The 22681-nt window shown below is 35.3% G+C and overlaps 1 protein-coding gene across 2 annotated transcripts in view; it reads right to left on the bottom strand.

Annotated features, from left to right (window-relative positions):
* The window catches only part of PREPL (prolyl endopeptidase like), a 37110-nt gene that overhangs the window by 8678 nt on the left and 5751 nt on the right, over positions 1-22681 (bottom strand). For both annotated transcript variants that reach the window (XM_069494391.1, XM_069494390.1), the window contains exons 2-8: positions 14247-14369; positions 12933-12999; positions 11841-12047; positions 10507-10642; positions 6777-6993; positions 5627-5812; positions 1003-1200 (exon numbers count right to left, since the gene is read on the bottom strand). In XM_069494391.1, coding sequence (XP_069350492.1) covers positions 1003-1200; positions 5627-5812; positions 6777-6993; positions 10507-10642; positions 11841-12047; positions 12933-12999; positions 14247-14321 — 1086 coding nt within the window. In that variant the 5' untranslated portion in view covers positions 14322-14369. The remainder of the gene's footprint in view (positions 1-1002; positions 1201-5626; positions 5813-6776; positions 6994-10506; positions 10643-11840; positions 12048-12932; positions 13000-14246; positions 14370-22681) is intronic.

The raw sequence follows: 22681 nt of genomic DNA, 5'->3' as shown, positions 1-22681 counted from the left end.
CATTTTGTTCACAAAAAAATCTAGAGGGTAAAAATAACATTGCTTAAGATATTAAAAGAACATCAATGAATTAAAGAAAACAATTCATAAAAATAAAAGGCTTGTGTTGCAATTTATTCTTTGCAGTGTGAAATTACCTAATGTATGATATGCTAACGTCTGAAAATTCCTTAAATTCAAGGCTATAGTTTATGTATTAATTTGTTCCCTACTTGCACACATTTGTAAATTCTGTATATTGAGTATATCTGGACTAGGGATATCTTTTATCTCCTTTTCTGTGTCTCCTCTGTCTCCACTCCTCCCCCTGCCAATCTTCCCTCTTTTACTCTATTTTGGCCATTCTGGCCTCCTGTATACTTCTTGAATTGTATCATTTCTTCTCAAATTCAGGGCCTCTACACAAAATGGAATCTCCTGTCCGCTTTCCAGCCTACTCTTAATCACCCTAGAGGTCTTACCAGAGACATCACTTCCTCAAAGGAACCTTCCCTGATCTCTTCAGACTAGGTACGGTCCCTCTGCCATGTGCTTCCACTGTACTCAGTACGTCTTCCTTTGCAGCAACCAGTGTATCAGTAATTACTTCTTCAATGTCTGTCATTTTCCCTGCTAGATGTAAGTCTCATGAGGGCAGGGACTGTATTAGTCTAGTTCACTCTAGTCAACTGCTTGCCACCTTCACAATTTTTTCCTAACTGTGTACCAACGCTATTTACTTGATTTTTTCTTTAAATCAACTTTTTAACTCAGACATAAATAATATGTGAAATAAAGGGCCTGACGGGCTACTTATAAATTTTCTAATCCACGTTAAAATGAATACATAAGTCCTTAAAGTTAAAAAAAATCCATATATTCCCTAAAATCACTTGGGTCTTATTGTGGTATAAGGGAAGCCTTGGGAAACTATGCTAATGTAACCCCAACAACTGCGTGGTATCTGGCAAACAGTATGCTTTCTGCAAACGCAAGCTGGAAGTGGAGATTACAAAGACCTACCTTGCTTTTGGCTTCTATACGCAAAACACGACTAGTCTTTGTGATGGGGTCTTCATGCCCAGTTTCCTCATACAGTTTGTTTTCTGCAAACTTATATGTGTAATATTTTGGGGGACGTATCGGAGAACAAAGCTGAAAGGGGCAGTTCTTTGGGTCATAATTTGAATCCATTATGAATCCACAGGCCCAAGGAGGGAGCTAAAGAAATAAAACAGTTATTTTTACTCTTTATCTGGATACTAAGTATTATATTATTAATTAAATTTCTGAGTCCACTTCAAATAAGATGATGTGGACATCTAGTTTACTTTCTATCTATTACCACATTATGCCTCATTTAAGGATTACTTTATCACAACAAAATATATTTCAAGTAAAAAACAAATAAAACTCGACATTAATGACCAATAAAATAAAAAATTATAGGAAAATGATTTAGCATGATTCTAGATTTATATGAAATAGCCTTTAACATAAAAGTTTATTTTGGGATACAAGCTTGGGCAATAAAATAGCAAAATGGTTAAGAATAAGAGCAAATCAAATAGTAATTCTAGAACACAGCGACATCTCCAAGATCTCCATTCTCACAGAACATGAAATCTCTCACATGTGTGTGTTTTTAATAATCTACCCACCAGTCCTTACCCTGCTGCCTGGACGCTGCAGTGATGACAGTTATTATTCCGGAGCTACAAACGGGCTCAGCAGCACTAAAGCATTTACAATCTGTTTCTAACTTTAGCTCCCAGGCTAACCATTGTGCAGAACAAAACCTTTCCTGGCACATCTACTCTGAGAGACTCACGGCTATTATGCTTAAGATTCTTAACTTTAAGAAAAAAGGAAAGGAATCAAAATTTATTCTCTTAGAGCAGCAGGGTCCAGCTTCAAGCCTTCCACTAACATCTCTCTACACCTTTTAAAGAACTCTGGTAAGCAGGTTGACAGAGTGTTAGAAATGGTACTGAGAGTCAGAACATTAAAAGAAAATTGCCTTTCTTTTCCTGAGTAATTGTAGAAAGAGCAAATTCCATAGAAAATCAGAGGCACAGCAACATGACTGGTGGGCACTACTGCAAAAGGGTAGATGGAGGATGTGTGCATAAAGAGTGCACTATTTCATCTGCAGAAACGACAGCTAAACAGTTTATGTTCTCTGAGCAAATTTCTTCTAATTGACCCAAAGAATCTATTTTCTTGAAACACTAATAAAGACACACATTTGCAGTGTCTGAGTTCCTAATTTATTTTCCTCAGACTGAGTACTACTTTAAAGGACAATTTGTCTATTGAAATGTAAGACATAACTAGAGAAAAAAAGTGTAAACATGTAAATTGATAAATCTGGTAGCATAACTGCAAGCGAGCAAACTAAGACCTGAGAGGTTGAAGGATTGCTACAAGCCTCATAAGCAGGCCTCAGAGCGAAGGTCCAAGTTTCCTGAACCCACAAAGGCACACGTTTTTCTGCCCTTTGGTGAGACTTCAGGACAGTTTCCACGTGACCCATGTAGTAAGCTGTCTTAGCTTTAGAACAAGCGGTTCCAATAAATCAAAAAGTCTTTTGGGTGTTTTTCCAAAACTAAGGGGACGAAGGTTAAAGTTTTAATCATAACAAAAACCATTTCAAGGCTCCGGACTTTTTAAAGTTTGTCCAGTTGATGCATAAATAGGTATTAACTATCTTAAGGATATCTTAAGCCACATTTCCTATTGAGATAAACCTGCAGTGTATCTGTGTATACCAATGAACAGCACCTGAAAATACGTTGGCCAGGTGATGGAGACATCCCTTAGGTATTTGACAGAAACAGATTCAGCTTTAACACTACCAGCAAACTACAGTCATTTCACTGAAAGAATGATTAAGAAATACATGCTGAAAGAAAATGGGTCTGGGGATGCAGACTCCTCCTCTAAATAAAATTAATGTTAGCACAGAGCAAAAATGTCCCAATTTGCTTCAGTTAAATATCATAACTTCTTTTTGTGGAGAAAAAAAAGCTACCAGAAAATATTATAGCGATGATATGATGACCAAGGATAGGAGGCAAATATATGAAAGGTTTTACATTTCTACTGCTGAGACTGAGTTCAAAAAGATCTTTTAGTCAAGTGCCTACTAGGCAGAGATGTTACATACAGAAATACTTTATAATGCACTCATAGTTTGGTTAAAGATTTTTGTCCTTTGTATATGGCACTGTCTATGGATGTTAATCGGTGTTATCCAGGGTCATGAAAAAGGTCTGATCTATAACATTCTCTTTAAGTAGCACCTGGAATATACTATAGTATTTGATGCCATTTGATGGTGACCTAGAACATTACAAAAGGTATAATAGGTACTATAGTTTGGGAAGAGTCAGGAAATGAAAAGATATAGCTGCAGTCCCCAACCCCAGGGTTGCAGACCAGTACGAGTCCGTGGCCTGTTAGGGACCAGGCCGCAAGCTCCTCATCACCCGCCCATGAAACTCAGGAACGAGGGGGTGAAGGAGTGCACAGCAGGAGGTGAGCTCTGGGTGAGGGGGTAAAGCTTCATCTATACAGCTGCTCCCCATCACTCGCATCACTGCTTGAGCCTCGCCCCGCCCCCCCACCCCCGGGCCTGTCTGTGGAAAAATTGTTTTCCATGAAACAGGTCCCTGTTTGGCATCAGGGGGTGACAAAAAGGTTGGGGACCGCTGAGATAGAGGGTATAGAATAAATTAAAGACATGATATTTGTTCTAATGGAAGTTAAAATCATGGAAACCAAGGCATATCTTTAATATAGGAACACTTACTAAAAATGTAAAAGGTCCTATTTACTTGGAAGTCACATATTATAGCAGACTAAAGTTTATATGACATTCCTAATTTTCTTGACGTAGAATTTTGTTGTAATAAATGCATTGCTAGAAATTACGCATTCTCTCTCATCCCTATTCATACAGATTGCACTAACGATAGATGCTCTGCCAGTGTTCCAATTAAAGATGTCTGAATTTGAGATCAATTAGCAAATGAAAAGAAATACTCTGAATCCATCAGATGAAAACAATAATAAAATCCCTGAAGTAAATCACCATTTTTGCTTTAGGATACTATACATAAGAGACTGGACATTAGATTCGATAATTTGATTTTAGGGATTAACTGGGGAATTTCAGTTATTTTAGGCTCTCGTTATTTCTTATTGAAACCAGTATAGCAATCTCAAAACTAGTTTCCGTGCTCCTTAACCTTTCTGCTTCAGTCTACCCTAATATGGCTGCCAGATAACCATATCAAGTATAGCTCCACTCCCAAACCACTGCCCTGCTTGCAAACTTCAAATGTTTCCCCTTCATAATTTATGCATATATTCCTCATACCGACAGTCAAAAACCATCAAATCATATCTTTATCCCCCAGAAATGTATTCTGCTTCAATAAAATGGAATTATTAGCAGTTTCCTGCACATTTTCTGAATTTCTCCAGCACAGAGCTTTGTTTGATGGCTTTCTCATCCTGGAATACCATAGTCCTCCCCACCTGTCAAAATCCTATCTATCTTCACTGGCTTGTTTCAAAGTCAACCAACTTGACCAAAAGCTTTCTGAGCCTTTATCTCTTTTGAGCCCCACAGCATATTTTATGTCTTTGATACTACTTATTTAAATCTACATTATACTTAATCTTTGTGTACTTGTCTAATCTTATGATAAACTGTATCTTTCTTAAGGCTAGATATTTTGTCCTATTATCTTTCCACTCCATAATGCCCAATACAGTATTTTGCACGTAGAAGTTCGATAAACAGTCACTAAATTGACAGGAATTACGTATTAACAGGAATTCTGACAATATTGGAGTTAGACGGGTATAAGGGGTCTGCATTGCTTGCTGGTCAGTTGGCTCAGTAACTCTTCATATCAAGCACCATGAAGGCATTCCTCTTCCCTTCGTGCCTGCTACCTTAACTTACATGTGAATGCTGCTTTAATACTGGACAATAAGGTTGCCATTCACCAATTTTAGCAAGTTCACTTGTGGAGGCAGATTATCCTTCCTGGCACCCACAGGCAGTATCAAACAGTCAGCCTGCCAGGCAGACTTGCCACCATCACACTTCTGTGCTGCTGTGGAGACCACTGCCACCCCCACATTGAAAGAAACCAAAGCTGACCCCCATCCCTCCCCCATGGGTAAGAAAACTGGCAAAGAGAAGATGATGTAGCCACAAGCATGCAGTGGCCAAAACACAACGGATATGACTACTATCCCTAGTGGAGATGTGGGATGGGGAAGCTTAGCAGTAGGTGGTTACGCTCTAGTTGCCAAGTTGGCCTGACTTACTACTTCACCTAAAATTGTAGAGATGTGTAAAAAGAGAAATATAATGGCATTTTACTTCTGAAGTCCATGCTGTAAGAGAGTATTTTAAGTAAAACTGCATTAAAAGCAAGGTCCTCCAAGTGACTCTAAAATAAACTTCCTAAACCTGATGAAGCGTGAGCAAGTATGCTAAATTCCATTTAAATTAAGTTCCTTTTAAGAAAAAGAACACCGCTATTATTCGAAATTTAATGTTCTGTTAAGCAAAACTGCATATGTATTTTGATTAATAGTATTATCTTTTGAAAATTAACCATACCTTTAGAGACCGAACTGAATCATCTGCCAGACCAATCACATTAACATAAAGTAGATTGCTGTGCTTCAGGAATAGAACACAGTGATCCTTAAACATGTCCATGTCTATAACTTTGGTATTTCTCTTCATTGTGAAAAACAAATCCCAATTCATAATTGCAGGGGTATCAGCGGCTGTTCTCATTAGCTGTACAGAACAAAGTTAGAAGAGATCTAGGTAACAAAACATGAAGGCTATAGCATCCAGAGATGAAATCACTGAAAACTAGACTATACTAGTCTTTACTATTTCATGAACAGCTGAAGGAACTAACTGCATTCAAGAATAAAGTGTGACTATCATCACATGAATGAGCCCAGGCTAGCCTGCTGGATGATAAGACACTATGACCCAGTGCTTGGCTGACAGCCAACCACTGGACATTCAAGTGAGGGCAATGACAGTGAGCTGACTATGGATGCTTGAGTGAGCCTAACTGACACCAGTGGAACTGCCTAGCTGAGATCAATCCAAATTGCCAACTCACAAAAATCACAAGTTTATAAAACTGTTCTTTTAAGCCACGAAGTTTGGCTTTGATACACATAATCAGGATGGAATATGTTTTATTTACTAACCTCTTAGACACAATTAAAATACGTAGGCCGGGCGCAGTGGCTCATGCCTGTAATCCTAGCACTCGGGGAGGCCGACGCGGGAGGATCGCTCGAGGTCAGGAGTTCGAGACCAGCCTGAGCAAGAGCGAGACCCCATCTCTACTAAAAATAGAAAGAAATGATTTGGACAACTAAAAAATATATATAGAGAAAAAATTAGCCGGGCATGGTGGTGCATGCCTATAGTCCCAGCTACTCGGGAGGCTGAGGCAGTAGGATCACTTGAGCCCAGGAGTTTGAGGTTGCTGTGAGCTAGGCAGATGCCACGGCACTCTAGCCTGGGCAACAGAGTGAGACTCTGTCTCAAAAAAAAAAAAAAAGTAGAGGAACTAGTTTTAAGAGAAAAGAAATGGGATTGGTATGCATAGGAAGCTAGCATCAATTTTTACACTTTAATAAAAGTCTACAAAACAATGAACGCTTAGAGCAAGAATGCTGTTGATGGAAGTGTGACACATCGTACCCAAATGGGGACAAGGAGAATTCAGGATTACCTTGAATTCTGTTGGCTCTCCAACATTAGTGAGAATGTACAATTCATCGTCTCTGTGTTCAACATAATAAAGGACCCCACGTATTCGCTTCTGGATAAGTACTGGTGGGTCCCAAGGGCTCAGGCCATCTATCAACCACACTTCAGAAGTGGTCTTGTTCATAATATTCATGGTGAGGAAGCGACTGTCTTTTGTAAGATAAAGGAAAATGAAGTAGCTAGACACAGAGAGAGAGAAAGGCGAGATCCCCGTAAATTTCAGTTGCATGCTACCTCGTTAATGACATTATCTCAGAGGTAGTCAGTAAACATGTTAATTTTGTTCTTTTTTTTTTGGTTTTACAGCCCAGCAAGCTGCGAAAGTAAACATGTTAATTTATAATGCAGAAAAATAAAAATAATTCCTTAGTGAATATTGTTTGTAAATTTAACAACTGGCTATTATTTTCCTTATTTCCACCACAGAGGCAAAATCATTTATTTCTAACATTTTATCATAAATGTTTCTCAAACATACAGAAAAGTTGAAAGAACTGTAAAGCAAACCCCTGTATACCCACCATCTAGATTCCATCATTGCTAACATTTTGTTGTATTTCCTTTACCACATATCTATGCATTCATTAATTTATCTTTATGTGGATGCATTTCAAGGTACACTACAGACATCATCTCTCACTTTATCACATTAATACATAATGTGGCTTTTTGCTGAGAGAAGAAATAAACTTTCCAGAGGAGACATGAAATAATAGGAAAGAAAAGGGACACAAAGCTTACTCTTGTTTTGTTCTTTTCCTGTAGGTGTATTGGATTTTTTTCCCCCTTTCTCCCAGTTTTACATCAAAATAGAACAATGTGAGGAAGAACCCTCATAATATCACTAACTTAACACATTTAAAAGATGAACTATTTTACTTTTTCTATTTTCTAAGGTTTAATTACATTTCATGCATGTCTTTAAAAAGAAGTAATTATACAATTTTTGATTCTGCATTTCTTATTTCACATAATAGCAATATTCCCCCATATTAGTTAAAAGTCTTTATGATTATTTTTAATGGCTACCTAATATTATATCAGGTTGAATTATCCTAATTCTTAAAAATTCAGATTTTAATGTTTCATTATAATAAAGAATATAACCTTCCTTGACTTTCATAATTATTTCCTTAGGACAAATTCTTAGGAATAGAAATACTAATTTAATGATTAAGAGTATTTTTATGACTTGATAAATATAACCAAATAATACCCTAAGAACATGGTACTACTTCATACTGACACACTGGGTGGCTTTAAATGTTATATTTACATTTTTCCTTATTATAAAAGTAATCTATACTGAAGATTCTGAAAACTGTCAAGAAGCACGATAACCCTGAATTCTCTTTGCCCAGAGATAAGCACCACTTATATTTTGGTAAAATTTCTTCTGCATTAGATCACATTACCATGTTTATTTGCCAACTGTATTTCTTTTGTGAAATGTCTGTGTCCATTTTAAACTTGGAATGTGTTTAAATTATTCGTATATAAATAGCTCTTTACAAATTAAAGGTATTAGTTTGTCTTGTTGTTGAAAATACTTTTCTCCATTATGCTGTCTAGATTTTAATTTATTTGCTTAGAATAGAAGAAACGGCTTATCCAAGATTAACCAGACAATATGTGGAAGAAATGACTAGAACCACTTTCCAGACAGAATAAGAGTCATTCCAGACTAATTCCATTTTTTACATGAGGATTTAGGTTCTGCCACAAAGGAAGAGCAGTGGCTGAAGAGTTAGCTGTACAATTTCATTTAATTCTTTAACTGTCTGTGGACTTCAACAGACAAATTTCTAAAAAAGTTAAAGCTATACCTCCCAAATTCCTCTTACTTGAATTTTTAAACTGTCAAGTGTTTGGTCTGGCTTAATACCTTCAAGGTTACGCTGAGCCTGCCTCACTGGGGTCCTCTGGGGTTTGGATCCCCAGAGTCCTCAGTGACCAGGCTGCCTCCCAGGCTTTCCTAAGTTAGCTCTGTTCCTGGGACCTGGTGGTAGGACCACACTGTAAATTGTACACTGAATAGCATTTGCACCAGAAAAAAATATTTTTTTTTGGGGGGGGGATGGTTGTTTTTCGGCAACTTAAAAATTAGGTCTTTTAATTCTGTCTAGATCTTTCCCTTCAGAATCTATATAATACTGGTTTCCTAATAATGTGTCAATTCAATGGCTCTGGAAATATTTGAAAATGGAAGAATTGATATTCAAAATGTACCAATCTTTAAGAACAGAATAGCAGGCATTTTCCCAAGACAAGATTTTTGGAGGCACTCTAATATCAAAATAGAAAATTAGCACCCAACAACCAAATCTACTGAAGTACTGGAAATAAAGTAGATGAAGAACCTGGCTGGTAGGGGCTCTTTCTGGCCACATTGGTAACAATATCTTTTTCAAAATCAGGTACCCAGAACTTTTTAAATAAATTATAAAGTCAACTGGTGAACTTTACCTATGGATTAGTTTTATGGGCTGGAATAACATAATAATGTAATTTCTCTACCTCTTTTTTTTTTTTTTTTTGAGACAGAGTCTCTCTCTGTTGCCCAGGCTAGAGTGAGTGCCGTGTCATCAGCCTAGCTCACAGCAACCTCAAACTCCTGAGCTCAAGGGATCCTCCTGTCTCAGCCTCCCGAGTAGCTGGGACTACAGGCATGCACCACCATGCCCGGCTAATTTTTTCTATATATATTTTTAGCTGTCCATATAATTTCTTTCTATTTTTAGTAGAGATGGGATCTCGCTCTTGCTCAGGCTGGTCTCGAACTCCCGGGCTCAAACGATCCGCCCACCTCGGCCTCCCAGAGTGCTAGGATTACAGGCGTGAGCCACCGCGCCCGGCCTCTATTTTTAAATATAAACTGAAGATTGTACAAGATTTTCTTTAAGGTCTTTTTCAGCTCTGAGATTTTTATGAAATGATGGGTTAGTTTTCTTGTTTTGGGTACCAACGTCACCATCATAGATTTAAGATTAAATTCCACTTTTTTTCTTACAAAATTTATTCAGACATTGTGCAAACTACACTGTTAAATGACGTATGAAGTGACAGGACCCTCGTAATAAGGCAAAATTTGTTTTTCATATATCATTTGGGAAAGTATATCTGGGTAAGACTCAAGAGATTTTGTAGGATACATTGGTCATCATTTCCTCCCTTAAGTGGCTATGAGCCCTATAATTTATAAGGAATTAGAGAAAATTAGCTTTAAGGAAGAGTTACCAAAGAGTACTGGGAAACGTAAATTTCAAAGGCCCATGGACATCATGGCTCAAAGCAAAGCAATTTAAAATTCAGATAATCCATGTGAAATGAATAGTGAGTGAATTCTGTGCAAATGACACTATGGTATTTTAGTTATGACTTATGAGAGATTTATAATTGCTATACAGCAGCTCTATTAAATGTTTTAACAATTCTTCTCATGCATCACAATCCAGAGAGAATATTAATAACTCAACATTTGCAGTCTAATAATGTTACTTGTATTTACTCTGGAGTATGAATATAATCTGACTCCAAGTTTGCATATAAACAACTAATAAAAGAATGATCATCTTAGCCTTATTATATCTGGTTCCAACAAAAGTCAACATTTTAAGTCAACCAAGATCAGCACTTTAAATAACTGGAGAAATTATTCTAGAGAAAAAGATGTAATTGAATCATTCTAGTACCTTGGGTCTTTTTCTGTGTAAAAACGTTCATTACGTTTGTTATCACCAAAAGTGGCTCGATATACATCATGACAGCGAAGGTTCCTCTGGAAGGTGTAGAATAAAACATCTTCTTCTTCCTCATCCTTTACCCATTCTGAAAGAAAATAATTGAAGAATTATACATAGCTACCAGCATACAGTTAAAAAAAAAAAAAAAAAAGGGCACAGCACATTCTAATTTTGAGTGTCAAAGAGAAAAGATGTGCAAGTCTATCCCTTAGAAATCTAACAGGTTTCACTGTATCTAACCTGTGTTCTGTATAAGCCAGAGAACTTTCTATAGAATAAAACACTACCACCTCGGTTCTAATTTTTTAAGTAGTTATCAGTCTGAGTGCACTCAAGTTTCTAAATAAGATTTAAATGTTCAATATTTAAGAATGATGTTAGTAAAGTCACATTTGCTTTCAGGAGATGACTTATATTTAAATCTACAACTTGAAACTTTAAAAAGATATTGCATCTTTCTCTCATGCCTGAATCTTTTCTGTCTGCCTTCAAGCCACAGGATATCTCCAATCACTAAGTACATTTTAATGCTGGTTCTTGATCTCACTAGAAGCTGTAAACAGAAGTTTGCGCACAATTACATGACTGTCACCTTGTTGACAGTGATTGTAAGTCAAAATTTTAGAGGTTAAAATGTACAAAATGTCTTAGAATCCATTAGATAAGGTATAATTTCAATTCATTGCTAAAGTATTTACATAATGGAGAAAATGATGGCAGAAAATAAAAAGGGAGGACCAATATTGAACATGTCTGTACCACTCAATGATAAATGATAAAATTTAAAGTTAGTTCTATTATTAAAAAATGTCACAGCTTCCAATGATAAATAAGTTCATTCAATACATTTTAAAGTTCTTTAGCAGTGACTTTGGGCAATTTGCTGTAATAACTCTTTAACATGAAATTAAAAAAATTTATCCAACAAGCTTAAAGTTGAATGAAACATTAAGATGCAACTTATGTGCAAAAATCTATTCTAAATAATAAATTGGCAAAGAAATAATGATATATTGAAATACACTGTACATCTTGGAGGCCGATTATAATGCTTCTAAAACATGAGCATTATTTAAAATTATTCATTTAGATACACAATTAAAGAAGGAAAGGTCTCCTGAATGAGAGGCATGTAGGAGGACGTGGAGTCCACAGGGATAAATGGATCAGGCACTCACCTTCTCTTTCATTCACATGGCCAAAAAAAACATTTCAAAAGTATGGGAAATTCTCTTACTGTTGTCTTTTCAAGACAGAAGACTATTTTTCAGTTGTTGGCTTACCAAAACTGGACACATTTGGGAAAGAAGCTTCCATTACAGGCTGATCACTGAGCTTCACGACTACACAGGTAGATGCTTCAGAATCCTCAGTTCTTATCTTGGCAGCCACATATTTTTCATCTGGAGCAACTCTGATACAATCAATGAAGGGCTGGTCTAACTTCAGTTCCTCCATATTGAATAAAACTTCATAATTATCATTGTCTGCTGCATAAAGAAAAATATATGAAAGAGGTAATTCCACAAGATGTACCTTTTTGTTTGTTTGGTCTTTTCTGAGACAGGGTTTGCTCTGTCACCCACCCTGGAGTACCGTGGCATGATCATAGCTCACCATACCCTCAAACTCCTAGGCTCAAGTGATCCTCCTGACTCAGCTTCCTGAGTAGCCAGGACTACAGGTGTGTGCCACCATGCCTCACTAATTCTTCTTATTTTTCGTAGAGATAGGCTTTACTATTTGTCTAGGCTGAACTCAAACTCCTGGCCTCAAGCAATTCTCCTGCCTCGGGCTCCCAAAGTGCTGGAATTACAGGTGCCAGCCACCATGCCCAGCCCCATGAGATATACTTAAAAAAATTTTAAACTGTAATTTCAATGTTTTCAGTTAGCACTTCCGTTCTATAAGAGGCCATATTCTAGCTTCCTTCAACGATGATGGCAGCTTGACTTGCACATAAACTGGCATTAGTTATTTAATATTATCTTATACTATTCAATATTATTCTATACATAAACCTATGAGTTATTCCATATTGTTATAGTCTAGTATTTACAAACCATATAGAACTTAGAATATAAGAGAATAAAAATGATATGAAATAAAATGTAAAATGCCTAGCACAGTACCTGAAGCATAGTAGATGCTCAAGAAATGCTGGATCCCATTTCATTCTCCCTGCCTAAACTTTTGAGTGTAATTGTTAACTATATTTTAGCAAACCCAGATATTAAAAACTGGTCCTTCAAAAAAAAGAAAATTCAAAAATAAATTTTAAAAAATACTATACTTTTCAGAAATATCAAATTTGCTATAAAAAAAAGTGAAATCTGAAAAATTGGAGCATGTTAAAAGGAAAAATCGTGGTGTACCTTCTTCGTCTTTGCAACGAACCAAGCAGCAACCTTCTTGATAATAAACGAAACCACCATGTTTAATCTGACAATGAAAAGAAACGAATGGTTTATTTAATAATAATTTAATTAACCTTTTGATTGTCTGACTATTCAAAATGAAGAAGAAATGAGATCTTGTACAAAAAATAGACCTGTTAAAGTATAGTAATGAACATATATGAAATCCAAAATGGACCACTTTTTACAATATAGTTGGTAAGATATGGTTTTCATATATTCATGATCACTGGAGGGGTTTCTAATACATAAATGCAAGAGAAAATAAAGAGAAGGTATAACAAACCCTATGTCTGTTTTCAGGATTGTACAAATCACTTCAGCTATATTTTGGAAACATCTGATATCTGTATAGTGAATTCAATTAACTGAGATCAAGTGGCATGTTTAAGGTAATCCAAAATGATGCAGATGGGGAAACTGGCTCAGACTAGCCAGGAAACCCAGACAATAACTTTCTGAGATTCTTTCCTTTAAAATATGCTGTGATCACCACCTGTACAGTCTTGATTTGATTTTACACAAAGTATCTCATACTCTGTGGGGTGACAAATACAGGCAATTTGAGAAAAGGCAATGAATATTACACATGCATGAATAGTGCTCTTCCTCTAACACCTACAGATTAAATGCAATTGATTGATACGATTTTGGTGGCTTAAGACACATTTATTACCTGTTAGTTAGTGGCATAATTTAAATCTGGAATTCTTGATTCTTAATCTACCGTTATTATCATTTTACTATGTATGCGATTTCCACTTATATTATAATCTGTGGTACTGTTTTCCAATCTCATTGAAAAATTTTCAATATGTATGGTTAATCCATTTCATTTGACTATTTGTCACTGTGGTAACCATAAAATGGTTAAACAAATACTTGGCTTTCCTGGTATTATACTAAAGTGAATTTCCTTTTTTTTTTTTTTAAAAAAGTAGACAAACTAATCAAATACTTTTGAAATAATATAATAAGGAAATATGAAATAGTTTGATTTTAACTTCTAGGAATAATTTAAAAATTTTAAAATCAGAACTGGTTGCTCCCCAGAACCAGAATTAAGATATGCTTGGAAATTCACCTTAGTATTGATCTTTAAATTTATTTTAAGGATCACACTCTGCTTATTCTTTGTTCTTTAAGTTTTTCAGCACATTTTAAAGGCCAAAAGCAGTATAATTTTGATGTGGGATTGTATCTATGAATCACATGGCATTTTGATTGGTAATATAAAAAAAATTATTTTTAAAAAGACATAAGATATCCTACCTCTGCATTGATGATTTCATATTCTTCTTGTGGCTGTGTTTCTAATTTTGTTCTCACTTTTTCAAATGCATCCATATTTTTTGAAAGAGATTTTTCGTTTTCTTGTTTAATAGGTAGAAGATCCTGGAAAAGGTTTTATTGGTATGATCAAAATATTTCAAACTAGGAAAAAAAACCTTTGCTTTTTAAAGATGATTTTTATTTCCTTTTCATGTAAGTATTACAATGTTAGGTCTATATCTATAAAATAATTGTGACTTACAGATTTTAAATGCTCTTTCTTTAGCTCAGCAATAAAATGATCTTTTTTCATTTAAAAAATATAAACAAAGAAAATAAGGTAGACACTTGATGGTTATACTATTATTTTAAATGGATGTCTTTAGGATGTAGGAGTACTAAGCAGCTCTGGAGAATGTTCACAAATACTATGGAAAAAATTTAGACATAATTAAGAAGAAAGGGAAATTCTATGAAATTTTACATTTAATAGTCAGAAATAAGAGGTAGAAAAATAAGTCCTTTGAGTTTTATAAGTATTTTAGTACCTACTAAAGAAAGGAAAATATTAAAGAGAGAGGAAGACATTATCTTTACTAATAAACAAATTATTATTTTATTCACAGCCGGAGTTATAATAAAATTTTCCTACTTCATTAACCATAATTTTCTTCTCTTGTGGTGATAACCCCCAAAACACAACTATTTATCAAAAAGTGAATTAATGCCTTATAAAACAGGGCTGCCTTTTCAGTTTAAGGAAAAAATAATATATTCACTTTATGAACGGAAAAACAAGGAAAAAATAATGGAAAACTAATGAACATGAGTAGAGATATAGATGAAAGCTAAATAAGCACTCACTGTGTCTTACTGGTAACGTCTAAGAAGCTAAGAGCTTTAGTGGATCTCCAGTGAGCAAATAAATAAGCTATAAATCATTAAAATTTGGATAAGGCAAAACCTCAGTTGTCAAATAAAAGTGTTTAATAATTCAACACTTCACAGGTTTGCCTTGTTTAAGCAAAAGAATCCTAGCCAAGATTTTCAACTTTAGCTCTCTGCCAAAGATGACAGCTGTACAGTGATTTGTACCAGAAGGGGCACTAAGCCTTTGGTAAGGATCTCCAACAGCTGGAAAATATTTATTACACAAGTATGCCCATGATACTTTACCAACATTGTAGAGAATTTAAGTTCATAAATATAGATTATATTACAAAGAGTTTACGATCTAAAATTAAACACAAGAATAAAATAGAAAAATCACCAAAACAAACTAAATAGAAAATAATCATTTTCACAAAGGTTTTCCTTTCAGATTTTTAGGGATGCTTTATAATTTGGATTAGATTCACATGATCATTAATATGGTTGTGGTAGTCTCAATAATTCAGCCTCTACTTCTAATCATATAGTTAATTTTTTGAGTAATTACTTGAAGTCCAAATACCAGAGGCTATATGTTTATTTTTCATTTTTTTTTTTTAGCATTTCTAGAAAATCTACAGTTTATTTTTAGAGTAGTGATGCAAATATCTATATCAATAATCCCCTATTATCCAAAAGAAACATTAAATTGTAAGTCATAAGATCACTAGAAATCTATCCCGAAATTATAATATACCAACGGGAGCAGCTTTTTTATTTCCAGATATAGGTTTGCCTGTTCTGTAATCCCCATTAGTTTTTTTTTTTTTTTTTTTTTTTGAGACAGAGTCTCGCTCTGTTGCCCTGGCTAGAGTGAGTGCCATGGCATCAGCCTAGCTCACAGCAACCTCAGACTCTTGGGCTCAAGCAATCCTACTGCCTCAGCCTCCCGAGTAGCTGGGACGACAGGCATGCGCCACCATGCCTGGCTAATTTTTTCTATATATATTTCAGTTGGCCAGATAATTTCTTTCTATTTTTAGTAGAGACGGGGGTCTTGCTCTTGCTCAGGCTGGTCTCAAACTCCTGACCTCGAGCGATCCACCCACCTCGGCCTCCCAGAGTGCTAGGATTACAGGTGTGAGCCACTGCACCCGGCCTCCATTAGAACTTTTGAAGTACAGTCAGGATAGCTATCAGAAGTACCTTTCTCCACTACCCTGCAGCTTCTAGCACATTCTACATCATGGAGCTGGGCTCTGCCACTTTTAAATACTCATTCTTACTGAGAGCCATGGTCGACGTAGAGCTAAAGGCAACACAGCTATTTCCAATATTTGTCCTTTTAGTTAAATTTACTTTACATTCCTGATAAACTTTTTTCTGTCATAAATCCAAATGAACTGAATTTATCTGAATCAAAATAACCCTGAAAGCAATAGGATTTTTGACTGCCTTAATGAAATGGAAGTAGAATTCAAGAACTTTCTAAAAAATTCCTCAAAAGGAATTACTCCCAATGAAACTGAAATTTTATATAGCATTCATAAAGTATGCCAAGTTGCTTTTGATTTTTGTTCTGTTCCAAGAACACTCACTGTTTTAGGGTTTCATTTCAGTTTCAGCAAGCATTATCATTAGGGCACAAAGCTAAAGTTATCAATTTTAGCCAGTTATCTTAATACTTTAATAGTCTAGTTGTTTCAAGGGCATATAGTACTTAATGGAGCTGAAGTAAGGATGGCTTTTAACTTTAAATTTTAAGAAGGTTTACATGTACAGTATCTATGCAGTAGAGGAAAAAAGAATCACTCTTTCCCACCTCCCAAGTGGCCTACCACAAAACCATTTTAACAATGAAAACTGTTAGAGAACAGGAGCATGGAATGTGTAATTTTATTATGGCAAAAATGCTGAACTCTAAAGACAGAAAAATGGTGAAGTAGAAAGCCACTGGACAGCCTTTTAGTCAAGACAATACCACTAATAAATTGCTAATTCCAAGCTTGAGGCAGGGAGAACACAACGTAGGCTTGGGAAATCTTTTGCCAGAAAGTAAGGAAATGCACAAAGATTAAAGGAGACATATTGAAACGACACAATGACCAGTATGAAGGAGTTCCTATTAGCCACATTTGGGACAAATTGAGCATAAAAAAGAATAATGACTATAATTGATTACAATATACCAAAAAAATTAAAATCCACAATAATTGAAAAACAAGTAAAAAACCCCATCAAACCAAAATAAAAAAAATAATAAAAAGATGGAACAATAACAATAAAAAAGAAACTCTTCTAATACCAGCTAATAAATGTAGAAAGAATAATATAATTAGAAAATAATCATTTCTCAAGCCCCAATGAAACAAATGACTTGGGTGAAGATCACTAATGATTGTTAAACTCAGGTGAAAGAATGTTGGGTAACACAACATTCTCACAATGCCAATGTATTACCCTATGGATTCCTTACTGATTGCAAAGGGAATAATGTCCCTTTAACAACAGAGAAAACTAAGTTATCAATTTAACCAAAATGATCGAATTTAGCATCATTAATAGTAGGACAAGCTGACGTTATATGTCTCCAGATAATGCAATATGAAGCAATACCCGAAGGAAAACAGAAAAAGAGAATAAATCTAAAGGAAGTAAAAGAAAATAAAATTAATGTTTCAGTGAAAGTGCTAACAAAGAAACTGAAGAGAAAATCAAATATAAAGTTGGTTGTTTAGAAACCTATTAAAAATGACAAGTATACTGCAAAACTGGTCAAGAAGAAAGACACATAAAGAATATGAGAAATGAAAAAGGTGGCACAATTACAGATATAATAGAGATTTAAAAAATAATAAACATCTTTGTTAATAAATTTGAAAATATAGATGAAATGGATAATTTTCCAGAAAGAAAAAAAAATTACCAAAATTGATACAAGAAATAGAAAAGCTATATAAGTCAATAACCATTAAAGAAATTGTATCAGTAATTAAGTGTTCCCTTCTTGAAAGAGACACCAAGCCCAGATGCCTTCAAAGGTAGCTTTCTTGGATCTTTAAGGAACAGATAATCTTCTCATATGCAAACAGCTCAAGAAAATAGGAAAAGAGGTAAAACTATTCAACTTATTAGGCTAATGCAACTTTGACAGCAAAACTAGACATTAACGATGTACGACAATTAAAAATCAATCTTAATCTGAAATAAAAAGTGATAAATCAATTAAAGTCAGATCACTTCTCCACTCAAAATCCTCCAGTGGTTTCCCATTTTGTTCAAGAGGAAAAGCAAAAATCCTTACAATGGTCTATAAGGTCCTAAAGGATCTTGCCCCATTACTTTGCTGACCTCATCTTCTACACTCCAAGCATGTCCACTTACAACAATTGAGCCACACTGGCCTCCTCAATGCTTCTTGAACATGTCAGGCTAGGTCCCACCTCAGTTTCTTAGAACTTGCTGTGCCCATGCCCAAATACCTCTTTTTAAAGCTTTGCTCCAATGTCAGCTTGTCAGATAGGCCTTTCCTAACCATCCTATTAAAGTAACACCCCTCCCTGTTCCCACGCTGCCTATTCATCCCTTCCCTGTCTAATTTTGTTTTTCCCTATACCTATTGCCTCTGATATACTTTATACTTCACTCATATATTTCTTTCTTCTTTCTCTCTCCCCCTGACCCAAAGAAGGATGGTAAGCCCCATAAAGGCAGGGATTTTTGTTTATTTGGCTCACTGTTACATTCCCAATGCTTAAAATGGTACATAGTAGGTGTTCAACATATATTTACTGAGTTGAATAAAACACAGACAGCATAAAACATAAAATTTTAAAAACATATTTAACAAAAGACATCATGAAGTGAAGAGACACAAAACAAATATGGAGAAGATACCTACAAGTAAATATTAAAGATAAAGGACATATAAAGAACTCTTATAAATCAGAGAAAAAAACAGAAACATGGTCAAAGGACATACATAAGCATTCAAAAAGACAAAACAAGGCCAGGCACCGTGGCTCACGCCTGTAATCCTAGCACTCTGGGAGGCAGAGGCGGGTGGATTGTTTGAGCTCAGGAGTTCGAGATCAGCCTGAGCAAGAGCGAGACCCCGTCTCTACTAAAAATAGAAAGAAATTAGCCAAACAACTAAAAATATATAGAAAAAAATTAGCGGAGCATGGTGGCGCATGCCTATAGTCCCAGCTGCTCAGGAGGCTGAGGCAGAAGGATTGCTTGAGCCCAGCTGTTTGAGGTTGCTGTGAGCGAGGCTGACACCACGGCACTCTAGCCCAGGCAACAGGGTAAGACTCTGTCTCAAAAAAAAAAAAAAAAAGAAAGAAAAAGAAGAAAAGACAAGACAAGACAAAACCAAGAGGGTCCATAAACATAAGACAAGATGCTCACCCTAATCATTAATTGGGACAATAAAAATTAAGCAACATTCACATACTAATTATCTGTCAAAAGGGCAAAAACAAAAAGGTCTGTTAATATCAAGTGTTATTCAGGATATAGAGATAGAACTCTCATATATTCTGGTATTATCAATTTAGAAATTAATTTGACAAAAACATAAGGATGTATATACAATCAGGTATTGTAATTCTAAGTATATACTCTATAGAAAGACTAACACATATGGATAAGGAGATACATATGAGCTCATGCTTGCAGCATGCTGTTTTTGGTAAGTTTGGAAATTGGAAACCACCTACATGCTTGTCCAAAGAAAATGAATTGTGTTAAATAATACGATGGAATACTACACAGCAGTTGCAATAAATAAACTAGAGATACATGTATTAATGTAGAATCTCAAAATCATAATGTTGAGCAAAAAAGCAAGTAAAACTAATTGTATATTATCTATATACAGATTCAAAACATGCAAAATACTAAATACTACCTGTGGATATAAATACATGCATAATTTATATAGAAACATGCATAGAAAGATAAAGGATAATGTTCTCCACCAGGGAGGTAAAGGAATATGATCAGGGAAGTAGACAGGAGATTTTAGATGCACTTGTAATTTTTTAATTAAGAAAAACTTCCCATTGAGTAGTGGGTACATAGGTAGGTATGTGTTATGGTATTCTCTATGACTTTGTATATATTTGTGATAATTTATACAGGTTAAGTATCCCTTATCCAAAATATCTTGGACTGGAAGGAAGAGTTTCAGATTTTAGAATATTTGCATTATACTTACGGTTCTAAAAATCTGAAATCCAAAATGTTCTAATGAACATTTCCTTTGAGCACTTAAAACGTTTCAGATTTTGGAGCATTTCAGATTTCAGATTAGGTATGCTCAATCTGTACTAAAAGGTAGTAAAAAAGAAATGTACTGTGAATTAGGTTAACTGAGGTCTAGTTCTGACCCTACTAATTTTCTTACTTAACTTTAGGCTCTGTGGCTTTAGTTTTTTCATTTGTATACAAAGAGCTCACACAATTCCTGATTTCTACTTACTACAAAGCTACAGTACTTCAGTGTGTGGTATTGGCATCAGGATAGATAAATAGATCATGACAACTGAGCGTCCAGTAATAAACCCTTGAATTTATCGTTAGTTGACTTTTGACAGGGATGCCAAGACAATTCAATGGGAAAAACATAGTCTTCAAGAAATGGTGCTAACTGGATGGCCATAAGCAAAAGAATAAAGTTGTACCCCAACTCTTTATATCATAGACAAAATGAACTCAAAATAGAACTCATAGACCTAAAGAGCTCAGACTTGATGATTTCTGGCATGTTTCTTCCAGCAATAAAATTTATGACTACATGAAAAGAAAAAATCCATTAATTATTAATTCATGCCATAAACCCTTATTGCTTATCTACTATGTGGCAGTCAACAGACTATGTGTTGGGTAAGATGTATATTATAAAATTCTTGTCTTCAATGACCTCCCAATCTAATGGGGAGAGAGAAAAAGTATAAAATGATGTAATAAGTGACAGCATAGAGGTAAATAAAGTGTTATGGCTTTTATGGCTTCAACTACTACCTATATATAACAACTCTTCCCAAATTTCACACTTGATCTTAGCCAAAAGGCCGAGAAGTGATTCCCCAAATCCCAGACTCATAGATCCAACTGCTATTGAAACCTCCACTTTAATAGTGAGTTATATTTATTCCTCCCCCTTCTTCACTCTTAGGATCTCAATAACGGCGAGGCTACATACGTGGCTGTGAAATAAGTTCATGTGAAACATACAGATGAACCAGATGTGTTTTAGAATTTTGTGATTATCTATCCCATTTCCATTTCAGTTTACAGAGGGACATCACCTTGTAATCAAATACAGTAAGATTTTAGAGCAAAACATCTACTAAGTGGGATAAATCAAGATCATAATACCTTTGTGTCAATTTAGGTCAGGTTTTGCTCACTCCCCACCCTCTCGAATCAGTTTAAAAAAACGCTTTTGCTTTGTAAGAGGTTTTTGGATTTTAGAATCCAAAGAGCAAAGGAATTATCACCCTATACTCTATTCTTCCATTAAGATATCTCCTTTTGATGAAGTTTGACTGATTTTCTCTCTTCAATATTCCCTCAAATCTTCTATTTCTATTTTTAAAGTTATGGCCTTAGTTTAGGTTCTGATCTTCATTCGTCTGAGTTACTGACAAGGCTCCTTACTTCCAATCTATTCTCTGCAATTCTCAGTGTGACTCTTCTCCTAAAATGCAAATCTGATTTCACCTACATTTTTCAATGGCACTCTATTGCTTTTAGAATGCTGCTCAAAATTCTTGCAAGATATACAAAACCACTTCTACGTGACCTGGCCCTGTTTACCTCTTTTGGCTCATCTTTGACCATTTTGCCTATACTACTTTGTAGTGACGTCCTCTCTCAATTCTGAGCTCTTATACAAGCTGCTCCCTCTGCCTAGTTCCTTCTCCTACTTCAGGTCTTGATCAAATGTTACTTCCTAAGAAAGGACTTTTCAGACCACAGTAACCAGAGAAACTTCTCAGGAGGTAACATTTAATCAAGACCTAAAATAGAAGGAAATTCATGTGGTGGTGAATAGGATTAGGGAATAGTATGTAAAGGTCCTGAGATGGATGGGAAAGACTGGTGTTCTTTGATCTGGGAGATGACCATTGAGGCATGAGCAATGTGAATGGGGGCAAAGGGTCATGAAATGAGAGAGGGGTTAGATCTTCAACGTTGATGTTGATGTAGTAAGTTCTGGAAGGGTTTTAAGCTGGAGAATGACATAATTTAATTTATATTTTAAGATCCCTCTTCTGACTACATGGAAAATGGGTAGGAAAGGAGTAAGAAGGCAAGCAAAGAGCCTGGTTAGGGTCTTTAGCGTGGTCCAGGTGAAAGATAACTAGAGTGATTATGGTAGAGATGGAGAAATATGGACAAATTCAATATATAGTTTGGAAGTTAATGCAGTGTTCCTGAAAGCATGTCATACATGATGGTATACATTATTTGGGGCATGTAAACATTTTAATATAAAGAATATAACTAGGACATCAAATCAGTGATTCACTGAATATTATTTCTTGGGATGAGAC

This window comes from Eulemur rufifrons, chromosome 19 (assembly GCF_041146395.1).
Source record: "Eulemur rufifrons isolate Redbay chromosome 19, OSU_ERuf_1, whole genome shotgun sequence".
In the NCBI taxonomy this organism is placed as follows: domain Eukaryota; kingdom Metazoa; phylum Chordata; class Mammalia; order Primates; family Lemuridae; genus Eulemur; species Eulemur rufifrons.
This window is presented reverse-complemented; position numbering and strand designations above follow the sequence as displayed.